General features: G+C 47.7%; 1 protein-coding gene across 3 annotated transcripts; it reads right to left on the bottom strand.

The window, feature by feature from the left end:
* Positions 1–1,154: 1,154 nt before the first annotated feature.
* Positions 1,155–21,198, bottom strand: LOC311125616 (acidic leucine-rich nuclear phosphoprotein 32 family member D-like). Of its 3 annotated transcripts, none has more exons than XR_014612892.1 (8): positions 21,018–21,198; positions 19,472–19,621; positions 18,800–18,922; positions 18,031–18,220; positions 11,738–11,829; positions 6,776–6,842; positions 1,539–2,881; positions 1,155–1,494 (listed from the first exon to the last, which is right to left on the bottom strand). XR_014612892.1 is itself a non-coding variant. In XM_084199642.1 (7 exons), exons 1-7 carry the CDS (start codon positions 21,069–21,071, stop codon positions 2,805–2,807), a joined length of 753 nt encoding a protein of 250 aa, XP_084055768.1. In that variant the 5' UTR covers positions 21,072–21,198; the 3' UTR covers positions 1,155–2,804. The 3 variants fall into 3 exon arrangements, 1 of the variants encoding a protein (XP_084055768.1); XR_014612893.1 differs by having other exon boundaries at positions 1,539–2,878; XM_084199642.1 differs by having other exon boundaries at positions 1,155–2,881.
* Positions 21,199–21,590: the final 392 nt, after the last annotated feature.

The following is a 21,590-nucleotide window of genomic DNA, read 5'->3' as shown; positions in this document are numbered from 1 at the left end:
GCCCCTGGTTGTGGTTAGCCCCTGGTTGTGGTTAGCCCCTGGTTGTGGTTAGCCCCTGGTTGTGGTTAGCCGCTGTATGTGGTTAGCCCCTGGTTGTGGTTAGCCCCTGTATGTGGTTAGCCCCTGGTTGTGGTTAGCCCCTGGTTGTGGTTAGCCCCTGGTTGTGGTTAGCCCCTGTATGTGGTTAGCCCCTGGTTGTGGTTAGCCGCTGTATGTGGTTAGCCCCTGGTTGTGGTTAGCCCCTGTATGTGGTTAGCCCCTGTATGTGGTTAGCCCCTGGTTGTGGTTAGCCCCTGGTTGTGGTTAGCCCCTGTATGTGGTTAGCCCCTGGTTGTGGTTAGCCCCTGGTTGTGGTTAGCCCCTGTATGTGGTTAGCCCCTGTATGTGGTTAGCCCCTGTATGTGGTTAGCCCCTGTATGTGGTTAGCCCCTGTATGTGGTTAGCCCCTGGTTGTGGTTAGCCCCTGTATGTGGTTAGCCCCTGTATGTGGTTAGCCCCTGGTTGTGGTTAGCCCCTGGTTGTGGTTAGCCCCTGGTTGTGGTTAGCCCCTGTATGTGGTTAGCCCCTGTATGTGGTTAGCCCCTGGTTGTGGTTAGCCCCTGTATGTGGTTAGCCCCTGTATGTGGTTAGCCCCTGGTTGTGGTTAGCCCCTGGTTGTGGTTAGCCCCTGGTTGTGGTTAGCCCCTGTATGTGGTTAGCCCCTGGTTGTGGTTAGCCCCTGTATGTGGTTAGCCCCTGGTTGTGGTTAGCCCCTGGTTGTGGTTAGCCCCTGGTTGTGGTTAGCCCCTGTATGTGGTTAGCCCCTGTATGTGGTTAGCCCCTGTATGTGTTGTTAGCCCCTGTATGTGGTTAGCCCCTGTATGTGGTTAGCCCCTGTATGTGGTTAGCCCCTGGTTGTGGTTAGCCCCTGTATGTGGTTAGCCCCTGGTTGTGGTTAGCCCCTGTATGTGGTTAGCCGATACGTAACATTTCCGATTGAGCCGACATATGAATTCTGTCTCCGCTAAAGCAGGATGGAGCCCTTTGTCTAGTTCATGGCAACACGGTCACATTAGAATGGAGCCATTTTTCATTAGATATAATATAAATATACGGAGAGAGAAATAAATGAATAAATCATAAATATAAAAACATACAAGAGGGAGAACAAGGAGGAAAATGTTAAGATTTTATTTACAAAAGTCAATTTTTGTACGTTGTCTTTTTTTTATTAAATTTTTTTGCTTACACAAAGTAAAAAAAACAGCCACAACCAGCCAGTGTACACAGTGTGTCTCAAAATAGCACCCTATTCCCTATGTAGTGCACTATAGGGCACAGGGTGTGATTTGGGACGCAACCCAGCGTGATGTTACCTCCGGTCCAATCCTAACCCAAAACACAGGGAGGAGGAGACAGACGGCACTGACAAAATACAAAACAAAAAGTCCTCTGAAAAAATATTTTAAAAGCTCTGGCGGCAAAAACAAACTCTAGCGATGTCCCGCACGGCACCTCATTCCCTATATAGTGCACTACTTTAGACCAGAGAACGGCACCTCATTCCCTATATAGTGCACTACCGTTGAACAGAGCTCGAAACGGGCCTAGTAGAACACTAAACAGGGAACCATTTTTGGACGCATCCACGGTTGGGGAGTTGTCCTCGTTGGGAAAGTTGGGTGGTTCGTTGGTTGTCTGGGCAATGATGATGATGTTGTTTCCAGACAGAATCTCTGAAGTAGTTGATGACGTCATCACGGAACACGGAACCCCCCACCTGATCTGGAACGCCGGCGGTGACATCATGACGACGTCAGACAGAGCCCCTCCCACCCGGTGATGTCACGGAATGTTGCGCAGTGACGAACGACTCGGTTGTTTCAGGATTCCAACCCCCCCCCCCCCAAATGACCACGACACAGGGCAACTCAAGTCCTTGCAAAGGGGTGTGTGTAGGGTTCACTCCCAAATTAGACCCTATTCCCTACATAGTGCACTACTTTTGACCAGGACCCATTGGGCTTTTCAAGGCTATGGACCCTGGTCAAAAGTAGCGCACTATATAGGGAATATGGTTGACATTTGGGACACATGGGGAGAGGAGATGGGCAATAGTGGCAATAGGGGGGCAACTAAAGGCCAAAGAGGGGTATCTGAGATATTGAGGGGTGGAAGGGTCAGGGGGTATCTGAGATATTGAGGGGTGGAAGGGTCAGGAGGTATCAGAGATATTGAGGGGTGGAAGGGTCAGGAGGTATCTGAGATATTGAGGGGTGGGAGGGTCAAGAGATATCTGAGATATTGAGGGGTGGAAGGGTCAGGGGGTATCTGAGATATTGAGGGGTGGAAGGGTCAGGGGGTATCTGAGATATTGAGGGGTGGAAGGGTCAGGGGGTATCTGAGATATTGAGGGGTGGAAGGGTCAGGGGGTATCTGAGATATTGAGGGGTGGAAGGGTCAGGGGGTATCTGAGATATTGAGGGGTGGAAGGGTCAGGGGGTATCTGAGATATTGAGGGGTGGAAGGGTCAGGGGGTATCAGAGATATTGAGGGGTGGAAGGGTCAGGGGGTATCTGAGATATTGAGGGGTGGAAGGGTCAGGAGGTATCTGAGATATTGAGGGGTGGAAGGGTCAGGGGGTATCTGAGATATTGAGGGGTGGAAGGGTCAGGGGGTATCTGAGATATTGAGGGGTGGAAGGGTCAGGGGGTATCTGAGATATTGAGGGGTGGGAAGGGTCAGGGGGTATCTGAGATATTGAGGGGTGGAAGGGTCAGGGGGTATCTGAGATATTGAGGGGTGTGGGGGTCAGGGGAGGACACTCAATCATCTTCCTCTTCATCTTCATCCTCAGGATCCCTCTTCCTCTTCTCTCCTTTCGCTGGAGAGTCTTCCTCTTCTACAGAAAGAGAGAACATTTAGATATGGACCAAAAAGAATAACGTGTACGGCACTACTTTAACCAGGGCCCACAGGACAAGATATAGGGACTAGGGTGCCATGTAGTGCACTACTTTAACCAGGGCCCATAGGACACCATATAGGGACTAGGGTGCCATGTAGTGCACTACTTTAACCAGGGCCCACAGGACACGATATAGGGACTAGGGTGCCATGTAGTGCACTACTTTAACCAGGGTCCATAGGACACCATATAGGGACTAGGGTGCCATGTAGTGCACTACTTTAACCAGGGCCCACAGGACACGATATAGGGACTAGGGTGCCATGTAGTGCACTACTTTAACCAGGGCCCATAGGACACTATAGGGACTAGGGTGCCATGTAGTGCACTACTTTAACCAGGGCCCACAGGACACTATATAGGGACTAGGGTGCCATGTAGTGTACTACTTTAACCAGGGCCCATAGGACACTATATAGGGACTAGGGTGCCATGTAGTGCACTACTTTAACCAGGGCCCATAGGACACTATATAGGGACTAGGGTGCCATGTAGTGCACTACTTTAACCAGGGCCCAGAGGACACTATATAGGGACTAGGGTGCCATGTAGTGCACTACTTTAACCAGGGCCCACAGGACACCATAGGGACTAGGGTGCCATGTAGTGCACTACTTTAACCAGGGCCCATAGGACACTATATAGGGACTAGGGTGCCATGTAGTGCAGTACTTTAACCAGGGCCCATAGGACACTATAGGGACTAGGGTGCCATGTAGTGCACTACTTTAACCAGGGCCCACAGGACACTATAGGGACTAGGGTGCCATGTAGTGCACTACTTTAACCAGGGCCCATAGGACACTATAGGGACTAGGGTGCCATGTAGTGCACTACTTTAACCAGGGCCCATAGGACACTATATAGGGACTAGGGTGCCATGTAGTGCACTACTTTAACCAGGGCCCATAGGACACTATATAGGGACTAGGGTGCCATGTAGTGCACTGCTTTAACCAGGGCCCATAGGACACTATATAGGGACTAGGGTGCCATGTAGTGCACTACTTTAACCAGGGCCCATAGGACACTATATAGGGACTAGGGTGCCATGTAGTGCACTACTTTAACCAGGGCCCACAGGACACTATATAGGGACTAGGGTGCCATGTAGTGCACTGCTTTAACCAGGGCCCACAGGACACTATATAGGGACTAGGGTGCCATGTAGTGCACTGCTTTAACCAGGGCCCACAGGACACTATATAGGGACTAGGGTGCCATGTAGTGCACTACTTTAACCAGGGCCCACAGGACACTATAGGGACTAGGGTGCCATGTAGTGCACTACTTTAACCAGGGCCCATAGGACACTATAGGGACTAGGGTGCCATGTAGTGCACTACTTTAACCAGGGCCCACAGGACACTATAGGGACTAGGGTGCCATGTAGTGCACTACTTTAACCAGGGCCCATAGGACACTATAGGGACTAGGGTGCCATGTAGTGCACTACTTTAACCAGGGCCCACAGGACACCATAGGGACTAGGGTGCCATGTAGTGCACTACTTTAACCAGGGCCCATAGGACACTATAGGGACTAGGGTGCCATGTAGTGCACTGCTTTAACCAGGGCCCACAGGACACTATAGGGACTAGGGTGCCATGTAGTGCACTGCTTTAACCAGGGCCCATAGGACACTATATAAGGACTAGGGTGCCATGTAGTGCACTACTTTAACCAGGGCCCATAGGACACTATATAGGGACTAGGGTGCCATGTAGTGCACTACTTTAACCAGGGCCCACAGGACACTATAGGGACTAGGGTGCCATGTAGTGCACTACTTTAACCAGGGCCCACAGGACACTATAGGGACTAGGGTGCCATGTAGTGCACTACTTTAACCAGGGCCCATAGGACACTATAGGGACTAGGGTGCCATGTAGTGCACTACTTTAACCAGGGCCCATAGGACACTATAGGGACTAGGGTGCCATGTAGTGCACTACTTTAACCAGGGCCCATAGGACACCATATAGGGACTAGGGTGCCATGTAGTGCACTGCTTTAACCAGGGCCCATAGGACACTATATAGGGACTAGGGTGCCATGTAGTGCACTACTTTAACCAGGGCCCACAGGACACTATAGGGACTAGGGTGCCATGTAGTGCACTACTTTAACCAGGGCCCACAGGACACCATAGGGACTAGGGTGCCATGTAGTGCACTACTTTAACCAGGGCCCATAGGACACTATAGGGACTAGGGTGCCATGTAGTGCACTACTTTAACCAGGGCCCACAGGACACTATATAGGGACTAGGGTGCCATGTAGTGCACTGCTTTAACCAGGGCCCACAGGACACTATATAGGGACTAGGGTGCCATGTAGTGCACTACTTTAACCAGGGCCCACAGGACACTATAGGGACTAGGGTGCCATGTAGTGCACTACTTTAACCAGGGCCCATAGGACACTATATAGGGACTAGGGTGCCATGTAGTGCACTACTTTAACCAGGGCCCACAGGACACTATAGGGACTAGGGTGCCATGTAGTGCACTACTTTAACCAGGGCCCACAGGACACCATAGGGACTAGGGTGCCATGTAGTGCACTACTTTAACCAGGGCCCATAGGACACTATAGGGACTAGGGTGCCATGTAGTGCACTACTTTAACCAGGGCCCACAGGACACCATAGGGACTAGGGTGCCATGTAGTGCACTACTTTAACCAGGGCCCATAGGACACTATAGGGACTAGGGTGCCATGTAGTGCACTGCTTTAACCAGGGCCCATAGGACACTATATAGGGACTAGGGTGCCATGTAGTGCACTACTTTAACCAGGGCCCATAGGACACTATATAGGGACTAGGGTGCCATGTAGTGCACTACTTTAACCAGGGCCCACAGGACACTATATAGGGACTAGGGTGCCATGTAGTGCACTACTTTAACCAGGGCCCATAGGACACTATAGGGACTAGGGTGCCATGTAGTGCACTACTTTAACCAGGGCCCACAGGACACCATAGGGACTAGGGTGCCATGCAGTGCACTACTTTAACCAGGGCCCATAGGACACTATAGGGACTAGGGTGCCATGTAGTGCACTACTTTAACCAGGGCCCATAGGACACTATAGGGACTAGGGTGCCATGTAGTGCACTACTTTAACCAGGGCCCATAGGACACTATAGGGACTAGGGTGCCATGTAGTGCACTACTTTAACCAGGGCCCATAGGACACTATAGGGACTAGGGTGCCATGTAGTGCACTACTTTAACCAGGGCCCACAGGACACTATAGGGACTAGGGTGCCATGTAGTGCACTACTTTAACCAGGGCCCATAGGACACTATAGGGACTAGGGTGCCATGTAGTGCACTACTTTAACCAGGGCCCATAGGACACTATAGGGACTAGGGTGCCATGTAGTGCACTACTTTAACCAGGGCCCACAGGACACTATAGGGACTAGGGTGCCATGTAGTGCACTACTTTAACCAGGGCCCATAGGACACTATAGGGACTAGGGTGCCATGTAGTGCACTACTTTAACCAGGGCCCATAGGACACTATAGGGACTAGGGTGCCATGTAGTGCACTACTTTAACCAGGGCCCACAGGACACTATAGGGACTAGGGTGCCATGTAGTGCACTGCTTTAACCAGGGCCCATAGGACACTATATAGGGACTAGGGTGCCATGTAGTGCACTACTTTAACCAGGGCCCACAGGACACTATATAGGGTACCATTTGGGATCAAAGCCTTCGTGTATGCATGTACAAAGCCAAATTAAACATTTTATGGAAGTTTGGAAACCAGTGCGACCAGACTACACTTGAGATTGTGTATAACGCTACTAACCATCATCTTCTTCTTCTTCTTCATCTTCATCCTCGTCATCATCGACATCTCCGTTCACCTCCCCATCCTAGAGAGAGAAACAGTTAGTACAACGAGCACACGTCGGCAGCGTAGGGTTAGCGGGCTAACTTGTTGATCCCGCTTTGTGGCGTTCACATCAGAAACAATAACTAGGCGCCTGCAATTAGAGAGTTGGCCCAACTTTTTGAATTAGGACTGGGCGATATGGCCAAAATGTCATATTACAATATTTTTCACATTTTTGAAGGTATGATGCCATTTTATGTTTTTGAAGTGTGTAGGGACGTGTTCTTGTTTCTACAGTTTTGCCTCCAGCGCCTTCACAAATCAGCTTTGGGTGTGATTCTGCCTATTATCTACATGTTTTTGAATAATAAAAGTTCCCGTCTGTGCACAAAAATATAAAACGCAACATGTAAAGAGCCGACTAGGTGAAAAATCTGTCGATGTGCCCTTGAGCAAGGCACTTAACCCTAATTGCTGGTGTAAGTCGCTCTGGATAAGAGCGTCTGCTAAATGACTAAAAATGTAAATGTATAGAATTAGAAAACTCTTCAAAATAGGGCTAGGTGGTATACCGTATTTTAGTAAGGACCGGTTTTGGCTTTTTACTTTACCATCTATAACGGTATTTGCTTCTACACTGAACAAAAATATAAAAACGCAACATGTAAAGTGTTTGTCCCATGTTTCACGAGCCCGAAATAAAATATCCCAGAAATTGTCCATTCGCACAAAAAAAGTTTCTCTCAAATTCTGTGCACAAATTTGTTTACATCTCTGTTAGTGAGCATTTCTCCTTTGCCACGATAATCCACCCAACTCAGTAAAATGGTTGAATTTTTGCATTTATATTTTTGTTCAGTATGAATACGCTTTATGGGTAGTTCATGACCCTAGGGTGGCAACACTAACTAATCAATTATAAGTCATTTCAAAATGGGTCTTTCTGAATGTTTTATACTGTTCAATCAAAATCTTTCCCCCAGCATTTTTACACATGTCCTGGACTTTTATCATCATGTCCACACTGTGCCACATCATATGGGAAAAACAATCTAGGACAAGTTAATTGGTGAACTGTTGGAATCATGGAAATAGTATGATTATTCAAATTCTACCGTTGGAATATAGTGGGCAGAACATTGAATACGTTGTTGTTTGACAACAAATGAATAAGCCAGGAAGGAATTATTGACAGGGTAAGAACAAAAAAAAAAGTGTTGGTCAGTGTTTCCAGGTGACCCTAATTAGATGTTACATTCCATGTTTTCTAACCTCATGTAGCTAGCTAGTTAACATATTCATGCTTCTCCAATTCCTCTGATTTAAAAAGATACAGCTGCACAAACATGCTTATCTAAGCCTACAACAGCACCAGGCTGTATTAGCTAGCTAGCTAGGTTTGCTCTGACTCTTGGTACATTTAGCTAGCCAGCTAACTAGCGATTAGCGGCTAACACCATTTATTTTAGCCACAACTTGCTAAGGAAAGACTAACTAGGGATTAGCGGCTAACACTATTTATTTTAGCCACAACTTGCTAAGGAAAGACTAACTAGCAGATAGTAAGATTCAAACTAAGTGTAATTATATAACTATTGTGGAAAGCAGCATGTCACCAACATCTATCTGACCAGTCAGAGAGAACAGCAAGAAAGTGCTTGTGACTCTCCTTCAGTGACAGGGGACAGGGCTTGGAGTGACAAAGTAACTTTTTGGTCCACCAGCCACTGTGGCAGGTAGATTGCAAAAATCGACCAGCTACTCTGATTTATCAGACGACACATTTCATCGCCATAATTATAAAACACAAAATAAAAAAAACTGGTGACCATGCTAAACGTTCCTAAAAACAAAACATATATTAGTAAAAAGTAATAATATATTGCTCAAATTCATAATTTTGTTCCTTTTAACCAAAATAACAGAAGAGACTAAATGTTCAGCTGCCACTAAAGGGGGGGGGGGGGGGGTTACCGTGGTAACGGGCCCACTCGAGTCGGGTCACGTGTTGTGAGATTTTGGGATCTGACTAGTAGTAGACGGCATCTCTTCACTATCAGTTGAAGCAGCAGACAAAAAAAAAAAACGTAAAAAAAAAAAAAAAAAAACGACCTTGTGAACGAAACAATGTAAATAGCCAAGAAACACGAGGACAAAGCCACACTTTGTAGACTTCAGTGAATTAAACCAACTTTTATGGCCGCGCCTCCAAAAATGAATCAATCAGCACAAAGCCCCCTAGCCAGGCAGTGTCGCTGCGCAAGGTGGGTTATAGATTTGGATTTATTTGTGCGATTAGCAGCTATGAAACAAAATGGCTGAAATACTTTGAAAAACAGCTACTAAAGCATTTTCCTTGACTTTTTACTCTATATATTTTTTTAAAATTGCAAAAAAAAAAATGGAACATTTCTGGGATCTTTTATTTCATCCCATGAAACATGTGACCAAGACTGTACATGTTGCGTTTAATATTTTTGTTCAGTGTAGAAGTAAATACCGTTATAGATGGTAAAGTAAAAAGCCAAAACCGGTCCTTACTAAAATACGGTATACCACCTAGCCCTATTCTGAAGAGTTCTCTAATTCTATACATTTTAGTCATTTAGACCTTTCGGTTACTGGCACAACGCTCTTAACCACTAAGCTACCTGCCGCCCCATACATTCAGTTATATAGCATTGTTTAAAATCAGGGGTGTCAAACTCATTTTGTCTCAGGGTTATAGTCGCTCGCCCTCTTCATTACCGTAATTATTAGAAGAGCTGGACACAGTCAAGTAACTGTACGAATGTAGGTCCATTATTTCTACGCAGTTTCGATTTGGGCCATATCTTTGGACACCCCTGGTTTAAAAATATTCCCCATGTAATGCTGATGAGGCGCCAACATGGCTGCCAAAGAACGTTGTAGTGTCACGTTAATGCATCGTAACTAGGGGTGTAACGATCCATCTACTACATCGATGTATCGATTTATATTCCTATGATCCAACTACATCGATCTGTGCTCGGCGAGTTGGCCTTTTGGACAACATATATCGATCTAACATCGTTTTAAAATGTAATAAATCGATTGTATCGATACTAGGAAATAACCCATTGGATTTAAGCACGTCAGACTTTATATGGATGTTTTTTCTTAGCACTTTTAATGATAAAGGCTTTAAACATTACTCGATTCAGTCTGCCTATCCGTGACGTCATCGCGCCAGCAGCAGCGCAAAGGCGCCAAGACAACAAAACATAGCATGGCGGACGACAGAGGAGAAGCCGACGAGCGAGAAATTATCAAGCCACCATTGCGGTCCTTACAAGAAACAGGAATCTAGGAAACTTCACCTGCACTGTCCAGTATCCAGGTATTTATTTCAGTCACACTGGTTGAATTTTTGGCTAAAAGGTTACTGAATCGATTTCAAGTCACTGAATCGTTTCGGATCGTTCTAAATGAACCAATATCGTCCTTGAATTGTATCGACAACCACGAATCGTGATACAAATCGAATCGTTAAAACGAATCGTTACACCCCTAATCGTAACGCATGTTCCGACTCTCTGAACAATGGGTGGCATCATTCTCATATTCTCGGATTCAAGACATCAACAGCCTATATTACCTATTATCACTGTAACAAATCAGTCAATCAATACTGTTATTGTTTCAATTAGGACATTGGTAAGAAAACGTGTAATAAGTTAGTGTTCACCTATTAAAAAAAAGTGGAAGCAGATGGTCCATTCGGAAAGTATTCAGACCCCTTGACTTTTTCCGCATTTTGTTACATTACAGCCTTATTCTAAAACTGATTAAATTGTATTTTTTCCCTCAATCTACACACAATACATTTACATTTAAGTCAATACCCCATAATGACAAAGCAAAAAACGGTTTAAATGTTTTTATTTATATATCTATATCTATCAACAAAGGTACTGAGTAGAGGGTCTGAATACTTATGTAAATGTAATATATCACATTTACATAAGTATTCAGACCCTTTACTCAGTACCTTTGTTGAAGCACCTTTGGCAGCAATTACAGCCTCAAGTCTTCTTGGGTATGACGCTACAAGCTTGGCACACCTGTATTTGGGGAGTTTCTCCCATTCAAACTCCAAGCGGGCTGTCATGTGCCTTTTACTGAGGAGTGGCTTCCGTCTGTCCACTCTATCATAAAGGCCTGATTGGTGGAGTGCTGCAGAGATGGTTGTCCTTCTGGAAGGTTCTCCCATCTCCACAGAGGAACTCTGGAGCTCTGTCAGAGTGACCATCGGGTTATTGGTCACCTCCCTGACCAAGGCCCTTCTCCCCCGATTGCTCAGTTTGGCCGGGCGGCCAGCTCTAGGAAGAGTCTTGGTGGTTCCAAACTTCTTCCATTTAAGAATGATGGAGGCCACAGTGTTCTTGGGGACCTTCAATGCTGCAGACATGTTTTGGTACCCTTCTCCAGATCTGTGCTTCGACACAATCCTGTCTCGGAGCTCTATGGACAATTCCTTCGTGGCTTGTTTTTTGCTCTGACATGCACTGTCAACTGTGGGACCTTATATAGACAGGTGTGTGCCTTTCCAAATCATGTCCAATCAATTGAATTTACCACAGGTGGACTCCAATCAAGTTGTAGAAACATCTCAAGGAAGATCAATGGAAACAGGATGCACCTGAGCTCAATTTCAAGGGTCTGAATACTCATGTAAGTAAGGTATTTGATTTTGTCTAATATTTGTAATACATTTGCAAAAAACCTGTTTTCGTCATTATGGGGTATTGTGCGTAGATTGAGGAATTTTTATTTTACTTAATCCATTTTAGAATAAGGCTGTAACGTAACAAAATGTGGAAAAAGTCAAGGGGTCTATTCAGTTAGTAATAAGCTTTTTATTGTGCTAAACATGTAACATACGTGTATTCAACATGACATCTGTGTTCTTACCTCTCCACTCTCTCCACTGTCATCATCTTCCTCTGCAACGACCTCTTCGTCATCCTCTTCCTCCTCCTCTTCAGACTCTCCCTCCTCCACCTCTGTTCCACAGGACAGAGACAACATTAGACTCTTCCTCCTCTCTACAGGACAGACCAGAGACAACAGACTCTTCCTCCTCCCTACAGGAAATACCAGAGACAACAGACTCTTCCTCCTCTCTACAGGACAGACCAGAGACAACAGACTCTTCCTCCTCTCTACAGGACAGACCAGAGACAACATTAGACTCTTCCTCCTCTCTACAGGAAATACCAGAGACAACAGACTCTTCCTCCTCCCTACAGGACAGACCAGAGACAACATTAGACTCTTCCTCCTCTCTACAGGACAGAGACAACATTAGACTCTTCCTCCTCTCTACAGGACAGACCAGAGACAACAGACTCTTCCTCCTCTCTACAGGACAGACCAGAGACAACAGACTCTTCCTCCTCCCTACAGGACAGACCAGAGACAACATTAGACTCTTCCTCCTCTCTACAGGACAGAGACAACATTAGACTCTTCCTCCTCTCTACAGGACAGACCAGAGACAACATTAGACTCTTCCTCCTCCCTACAGGACAGACCAGAGACAACATTAGACTCTTCCTCCTCTCTACAGGACAGACCAGAGACAACAGACTCTTCCTCCTCCCTACAGGACAGACCAGAGACAACATTAGACTCTTCCTCCTCTCTACAGGACAGAGACAACATTAGACTCTTCCTCCTCTCTACAGGACAGACCAGAGACAACATTAGACTCTTCCTCCTCTCTACAGGACAGACCAGAGACAACATTAGACTCTTCCTCCTCTCTACAGGATAGACCAGAGACAACATTAGACTCTTCCTCCTCTCTACAGGACAGACCAGAGACAACATTAGACTCTTCCTCCTCTCTACAGGACAGACCAGAGACAACAGACTCTTCCTCCTCTCTACAGGACAGACCAGAGACAACAGACTCTTCCTCCTCCCTACAGGAAATACCAGAGACAACAGACTCTTCCTCCTCTCTACAGGACAGACCAGAGACGACAACAGCTCTGTCAAGTGCCATTTCAATTAGTTCGGTACATCTGATTGGCCACCCTATACCCTGGTCTGGCGTCTCATTGGCCGTATTTTTATTTATTTATTTTGGAATGTCAATGTTAAAATCCAATTTTAAAAACACCAGGAAATCTGCGGCACGCTTAATAAAAGACACACAGGATTGTATCCCAACGTAAAGCAGGTTTGAAATGATTGTTTTAGTAAATTACTGTATCTTTTTGGCCTTCTTGCAGTTCATTTGCAGTCTACAAATGATTTATAATTATGTTCCGGCCCCCTGACCATCTGCTCAAGAAAAACAGGCCCGGGCTGAATCTAGTTGATGATCCCTGCCCTATATAATGTAGTACAATGTATATAATGTAGTATAATGTATATAATGTAGTACAATGTATATCATGTATTATAATGTAGTACAATGTATTATAATGTAGTACAATGTATATAATGTAGTATAATGTATATAATGTAGTATAATGTATATAATGTAGTATAATAGGGTGGTTCTCTGTAGCTCAGCTGGTAGAGCACGGCGCTTGTAACGCCAGGGTAGTGGGTTCGATCCCCGGGACCACCCATACACAAAAATGTATGCACGCATGACTGTAAATCGCTTTGGATAAAAGCGTCTGCTAAATGGCATATTATTATTATTATTATTATATATAATGTAGTACTGGTCACGGCCATGAGGGAATTCTTCACCTTCATACAGAATAAACCTAAAATAAATAACATTCATAATAAACCAGATCCATTCATCTGCCTAGCCAGAGACACCGTGACCAGGTCCATCTGCCTAGCCAGAGACACCGTGACCAGGTCCATCTGCCTAGCCAGAGACACCGTGACCATGTCCATCTGCCTAGCCAGAGAGACACCGTGACCATGTCCATCTGCCTAGCCAGAGAGACACCGTGACCAGGTCCATCTGCCTAGCCAGAGACACCGTGACCATGTCCATCTGCCTAGCCAGAGAGACACCGTGACCAGGTCCATCTGCCTAGCCAGAGACACCGTGACCATGTCCATCTGCCTAGCCAGAGACACCGTGAGCCAGAGAGACACCGTGACCATGTCCATCTGCCTAGCCAGAGACACCGTGACCAGGTCCATCTGCCTAGCCAGAGACACCGTGACCATGTCCATCTGCCTAGCCAGAGACACCGTGACCATGTCCATCTGCCTAGCCAGAGACACTGTGACCAGGTCCATCTGCCTAGCCAGAGACACCGTGACCAGGTCCATCTGCCTAGCCAGAGACACCGTGACCATGTCCATCTGCCTAGCCAGAGACACCGTGACCATGTCCATCTGCCTAGCCAGAGACACCGTGAGCCAGAGAGACACCGTGACCATGTCCATCTGCCTAGCCAGAGACACCGTGACCAGGTCCATCTGCCTAGCCAGAGACACCGTGACCATGTCCATCTGCCTAGCCAGAGACACCGTGACCAGGTCCATCTGCCTAGCCAGAGACACCGTGACCATGTCCATCTGCCTAGCCAGAGACACCGTGACCATGTCCATCTGCCTAGCCAGAGACACCGTGACCATGTCCATCTGCCTAGCCAGAGACACCGTGAGCCTAGCCAGAGAGACACCGTGACCATGTCCATCTGCCTAGCCAGAGACACCGTGACCATGTCCATCTGCCTAGCCAGAGACACCGTGACCATGTCCATCTGCCTATTCAGAGACACCGTGACCAGGTCCATCTGCCTAGCCAGAGACACCGTGACCATGTCCATCTGCCTAGCCAGAGACACCGTGACCAGGTCCATCTGCCTAGCCAGAGACACCGTGACCAGGTCCATCTGCCTAGCCAGAGACACCGTGACCAGGTCCATCTGCCTAGCCAGAGACACCGTGACCATGTCCATCTGCCTAGCCAGAGAGACACCGTGACCAGGTCCATCTGCCTAGCCAGAGACACCGTGACCATGTCCATCTGCCTAGCCAGAGAGACACCGTGACCATGTCCATCTGCCTAGCCAGAGACACCGTGACCATGTCCATCTGCCTAGCCAGAGACACTGTGACCAGGTCCATCTGCCTAGCCAGAGACACCGTGACCAGGTCCATCTGCCTAGCCAGAGACACCGTGACCATGTCCATCTGCCTAGCCAGAGACACCGTGACCATGTCCATCTGCCTAGCCAGAGACACCGTGAGCCAGAGAGACACCGTGACCATGTCCATCTGCCTAGCCAGAGACACCGTGACCAGGTCCATCTGCCTAGCCAGAGACACCGTGACCATGTCCATCTGCCTAGCCAGAGACACCGTGACCAGGTCCATCTGCCTAGCCAGAGACACCGTGACCATGTCCATCTGCCTAGCCAGAGACACCGTGACCAGGTCCATCTGCCTAGCCAGAGACACCGTGACCAGGTCCATCTGCCTAGCCAGAGACACCGTGAGCCTAGCCAGAGAGACACCGTGACCATGTCCATCTGCCTAGCCAGAGACACCGTGACCATGTCCATCTGCCTAGCCAGAGACACCGTGACCATGTCCATCTGCCTAGCCAGAGACACCGTGACCATGTCCATCTGCCTATTCAGAGACACCGTGACCAGGTCCATCTGCCTAGCCAGAGACACCGTGACCATGTCCATCTGCCTAGCCAGAGACACCGTGACCAGGTCCATCTGCCTAGCCAGAGACACCGTGACCAGGTCCATCTGCCTAGCCAGAGACACCGTGACCATGTCCATCTGCCTAGCCAGAGACACCGTGACCATGTCCATCTGCCTAGCCAGAGAGACACCGTGACCAGGTCCATCTGCCTAGCCAGAGACACCGTGACCAGGTCCATCTGCCTAGCCAGAGACACCGTGACCAGGTCCATCTGCCTAGCCAGAGAGACACCGTGACCAGGTCCATCTGCCTAGCCAGAGACACCGTGACCAGGTCCATCTGCCTAGCCAGAGACACCGTGAGCCTAGCCAGAGAGACACCGTGACCATGTCCATCTGCCTAGCCAGAGACACCGTGACCATGTCCATCTGCCTAGCCAGAGACACCGTGACCATGTCCATCTGCCTAGCCAGAGACACCGTGACCATGTCCATCTGCCTATTCAGAGACACCGTGACCAGGTCCATCTGCCTAGCCAGAGACACCGTGACCATGTCCATCTGCCTAGCCAGAGACACCGTGACCAGGTCCATCTGCCTAGCCAGAGACACCGTGACCAGGTCCATCTGCCTAGCCAGAGACACCGTGACCATGTCCATCTGCCTAGCCAGAGACACCGTGACCATGTCCATCTGCCTAGCCAGAGAGACACCGTGACCAGGTCCATCTGCCTAGCCAGAGACACCGTGACCATGTCCATCTGCCTAGCCAGAGAGACACCGTGACCATGTCCATCTGCCTAGCCAGAGACACCGTGACCATGTCCATCTGCCTAGCCAGAGACACTGTGACCAGGTCCATCTGCCTAGCCAGAGACACCGTGACCAGGTCCATCTGCCTAGCCAGAGACACCGTGACCATGTCCATCTGCCTAGCCAGAGACACCGTGACCATGTCCATCTGCCTAGCCAGAGACACCGTGAGCCAGAGAGACACCGTGACCATGTCCATCTGCCTAGCCAGAGACACCGTGACCAGGTCCATCTGCCTAGCCAGAGACACCGTGACCATGTCCATCTGCCTAGCCAGAGACACCGTGACCAGGTCCATCTGCCTAGCCAGAGACACCGTGACCATGTCCATCTGCCTAGCCAGAGACACCGTGACCAGGTCCATCTGCCTAGCCAGAGACACCGTGAGCCTAGCCAGAGAGACACCGTGACCATGTCCATCTGCCTAGCCAGAGACACCGTGACCATGTCCATCTGCCTAGCCAGAGACACCGTGACCATGTCCATCTGCCTAGCCAGAGACACCGTGACCATGTCCATCTGCCTATTCAGAGACACCGTGACCAGGTCCATCTGCCTAGCCAGAGACACCGTGACCATGTCCATCTGCCTAGCCAGAGACACTGTGACCAGGTCCATCTGCCTAGCCAGAGACACCGTGACCAGGTCCATCTGCCTAGCCAGAGACACCGTGACCATGTCCATCTGCCTAGCCAGAGACACCGTGACCATGTCCATCTGCCTAGCCAGAGAGACACCGTGACCAGGTCCATCTGCCTAGCCAGAGACACCGTGACCAGGTCCATCTGCCTAGCCAGAGACACCGTGACCATGTCCATCTGCCTAGCCAGAGAGACACCGTGACCATGTCCATCTGCCTAGCCAGAGACACCGTGACCAGGTCCATCTGCCTAGCCAGAGAGACACCGTGACCAGGTCCATCTGCCTAGCCAGAGACACCGTGACCAGGTCCATCTGCCTAGCCAGAGACACCGTGAGCCTAGCCAGAGAGACACCGTGACCATGTCCATCTGCCTAGCCAGAGACACCGTGACCAGGTCCATCTGCCTAGCCAGAGACACCGTGACCAGGTCCATCTGCCTAGCCAGAGACACCGTGACCATGTCCATCTGCCTAGCCAGAGACACCGTGACCATGTCCATCTGCCTAGCCAGAGAGACACCGTGACCAGGTCCATCTGCCTAGCCAGAGACACCGTGACCATGTCCATCTGCCTAGCCAGAGAGACACCGTGACCATGTCCATCTGCCTAGCCAGAGACACCGTGACCATGTCCATCTGCCTAGCCAGAGACACCGTGACCAGGTCCATCTGCCTAGCCAGAGACACCGTGACCATGTCCATCTGCCTAGCCAGAGACACTGTGACCAGGTCCATTTCTGCAGACACTAATTACAGAAACTAACTATTACACAGTGTCCCTTGATGTTATTATTATTCTGCTCATTTGTCAACTTCGCGGTTGGTGTTTCTTTAAGATTTTTGGGGAAAGGGATACCTAGTCAGTCGCACAACTAAATGCATTCACCCGAAATGTGTCTTCCGCATTTAATCCAACCCCTCTGAATCAGAGAGGTGCGGGGGGGGGGGGGGGGGGGCTGCCTTAATAGACGTCCACGTCATCAGGGCCCAGGGAACAGTTGTTGTTGGTGGTTAACTGCCTTGCTCAAGGGCAGAACGACAGTCGTCGTCCGACTTGCAAGCTCGGGGATTCAAACCAGCAGACCTTTCGGTTACTGACCCAACGCTCTCAACCGCTAGGCTACCCGCCGCCCCATAAGTTCCCCTCTCAGCACGTCTCACCTTCATCATCATCGTCGTCGTCGACCCCGTCTCCCTCGCCGTCCGAGTCGGAGGCCTCGCAGTCTTCGATATCGTAGCCATCCAGGTACGTGAGCTGTGGGAGGAGCTTGAAGATGCTCTCTCTGTAGTCTCCCAGATTGGTGACCTCACAGTTAAACAGGTCCAGGGACTTCAGTACGGGAAGCTTTTTCTAATGAGGGAGGGGATTTAACACTGTTATAGCTGGAAATAACACTCACGTACAGCGATAAACAGGTTTAGGGCGGGGGTATAAATAAAGCTATAAAATGCTGTATTCACAGTTATAAATCTTAAGCGCTATGACAGTCTTATTCCAAGCTATAAGCGGTTATAACCAGTCAAATTCCCAGCAAATAGTCTTATTCACAGCTACAACGATCTTATTCCGTAACAGTCCTAACACCCACCAGTGGTCTTTATTCAGTAACAGTCCTAACACCCCACCAGTGGTCTTTATCCAGTGGTCTTTATTCAGTAACAGTCCTAACACCCCACCAGTGGTCTTTATTCAGTAACAGTTCTTACACCCCACCAGTGGTCTTTATTCCGTAACAGTCCTAACACCCACCAGTGGTCTTTATTCCGTAACAGTCCTAACACCCACCAGTGGTCTTTATTCAGTAACAGTCCCAACACCCACCAGTGGTCTTTATTCCGTAACAGTCCTAACACCCACCAGTGGTCTTTATTCAGTAACAGTCCCAACACCCACCAGTGGTCTTTATTCAGTAACAGTCCTAACACCCACCAGTGGTTCCAGTGTGCTGATGTCCTTGAACTTGTTCCCAGAGAGGTTGAGGTGTGTGAGGTTGACCAGCCGCTCAGCCAGCACCTCCAGACCACCGGATATCCTGTTGTCACTCAGCTCCAGCTGCGGGACAGGGAGGAAACATTAATATCATCTATTTTTTCAGTCTGTGGGAGCAGAAGTTTATTGTTTGTGTAGTGTGACAAGGTGAAAGCTATACTTTGTTATGACTGTTAATTATGCATTTTAACCGTTAAAAGGAAATACAGATTATTATGACGCTCTATGACAATGTACACTATTCTATTGGTGCCCATTTTCCCAAAGGCCTAGTTCAATGAGACATTTAAATTACTGAAAATGTTACCGGATTAAACAAAAACTGTTTTAAGTGAGAAGTTCAGCTGGGCTGAAGCCAAAACAAGGAAATGCACATGCACACAAGGCCCACGGGTTTCCCCATGTTAATAAATAAAATCCCCTACTACAGTAGCTACCGGTTGGTTTACTGTGACGCAACAGTACTTGAAAACAGCAGTGTGGCCCTGCACGCTGGCTTGCTACCTTCCCCCCAGTTTGGTATGTTTGAGATGGATATGAGTCCTGACCAAAAGTAGTGCACTATAATATAAATAGGATACCATTTTGGGGACACATCCATAGCAGCTCTACCTTTTTTAATTTCCCCAGTTTGGGTATGTTTGAGACGTCGATGAGGCCGACGTTGATGAGACTCAACAGTTCCAGGTTCTCAAAGTCCTCCGTTATGCCCTCCATCTTCCCCTCGTTCGACCGACAGTTATCCAGGACCAGCTCCTGAACCTGGGAGAGAAGGACAAGGAGAGAAACAGGGGTAGGAAGAAAGAAAGAGCGAGAGAGTTGAAAGAAAAGTTTGTTTCAGTAGTAGTTATTTTGAATATTTTACACGTGTTTCTATATATATATATATATTATTATTTTTTAAGTGCAAATGAAAAAAAATATTTTGTGTTTCGAATCTGTGTTATTTGGCCCCTGAAAAGTAGCCATGTTTAGAAGCCGAACTGTTTGTAAACTGCTAGTGTGGGGACTCGATTAATCTCCCCCGGACAGCCGTGTTTTGCACCAGTGAAATTTGATTGCATGCGTTTTGGAACAGAGCTGCCTCTCGGCGTGAGCCCCCAAATTCCCCGTTCAAAGGTCGAGTCAAAACATGGAGTCATGAGAAGGATTCTGTGTTCACACACACAAAAAATATTGCTTTTGATAACTCTGACTTCCCAATTAAAACTACTTAGAATATTCAAAAGAGTGTATGGAAAAGTGATGTACGTTTTTGGACGATGCAGCATTTTGCCAACATGACCGAGCGGCGCAGATTACTGTTCCGATTAGAGACGGGCGCTCCTCCCTCACCGTTTTTTGCCAGTTCACGTCAACGGCCATAGTCCGGTGCACCGCGGCTCAGCATAATCGAGTCAGCCCAATGTTACCTAGCTAGCTAACGAACATACCAAAGTTACGTTGCTAGCTAGCTAACTAACGGTCTTTAACCGGTTAAAAGTGTACCCAAACGGTTCATGTCTGTGTACATTTACTATCGTTTCACAATAGGCGATATTCGTAGCTATAATTTGTCAAATGATCTGATGATTCGCTTTCCCTGGTAGCTAGCTAGTTAGCCAACGTGCTAGATACGCGCCCTACACGTTGAGTTCTCAAAAAAATGGCTACCGCTAAAACGGCTAACGTAATGCTAGCTAGCTTTCGCAGTGTGCTGGCCTTTACTTTGATAGTAAGTCTGATTGTTACAAAATATACATCTGTGGGAGAAGAAAAAAAAACTACAGCAGATGCTAACATACAAAATAAAAACCGTATTTTTATTTGTGTGATAGTAGTTAACCGTTTTCCTGTTTACCTCACGAGTCCGGTTTGACTTGTTGTAAAGTGATTCGGCTAAAAAGTGAACGTAGATCGCTAAACTAGCGCTCTAAACCAATGCACCACATAGCATTAGCTAGCTAGTTTACAAGATACATATTTATCTCATGAGAATTGAGTTTGAGAAAAACGTAGTGGTAAAGAAAAGATCGATTTCTAGCAGCAGGCTTGTGCTTTCTGAGAGGACAACCCCATGTGCTCGCCATGACTTCCACACAGTAAACTTTGGTGTCGCATGTTAAAAGATAGCCACTGTTGGGTAGATCTAGCTAAAAATATATATATATATACTTACATCCGACGGCGTCCTATTTCTCAGTTCTAGGTGAATTCTCTTCTTCATGTCCATTTCCCCCACCTCTTCTCTCTCTCTCGGATCTGGTTGAAACGGTTCTCCGGTTTCTTTTCAGCCTGCTAGCTACGGTCGGCGCTCTGAAGCGAAAAGAGAGCGCTGAAGTCGGAAAGTGGGTCAAATGTGAATGATCTTGTTTGCGCAGAGTGGAAACGGGAGGGAAACGAAATACTCGACAGCGCCTCCCGTGTGGCCGCGTTGCCACACTGCAGTCAAACTGGCAACAACGCATTGACCTATTGACGAACTACGGATGCGCCCCCTAGCGTTGGGGGACCCTAACGTCGTTGGACCAAGACAACCAACCAATTACACAGTGGGAGGGAAAAAAAGTACCCAAATTGTCATACTTGAGTAAAGGTAAAGATACCTTAATAGAAAATTACTCAAGTAAATTGGAAAGTCACCCAGTAAAATACTACTTGAGTAAAAGTCTAATAAAAGTATTTGGTTTTAAATATACTTAAGTATCAAAAGTAAATGTAATTGCTAAAATATACTTACTAAGTATTGAAA

Source organism: Coregonus lavaretus, assembly GCF_964263955.1.
Source record: "Coregonus lavaretus genome assembly, contig: HAP1_SCAFFOLD_4643, whole genome shotgun sequence".
Classification (NCBI taxonomy): domain Eukaryota; kingdom Metazoa; phylum Chordata; class Actinopteri; order Salmoniformes; family Salmonidae; genus Coregonus; species Coregonus lavaretus.
This window is presented reverse-complemented; position numbering and strand designations above follow the sequence as displayed.

Coding starts and splice junctions, on each gene's coding strand:
- LOC311125616 (XM_084199642.1), bottom strand. CDS start 21,071: ATGGACATGAAGAAGAGAATTCACCTAGAACTGAGAAATAGGACGCCG. Junction 6,843..11,737: donor ACAGTGGAGAGAGTGGAGAG/GTAAGAACACAG, acceptor TTCTCTCTCTAG/GATGGGGAGGTGAACGGAGA. Junction 2,882..6,775: donor AGAAGAAGAAGAAGATGATG/GTTAGTAGCGTT, acceptor CTCTTTCTGTAG/AAGAGGAAGACTCTCCAGCG.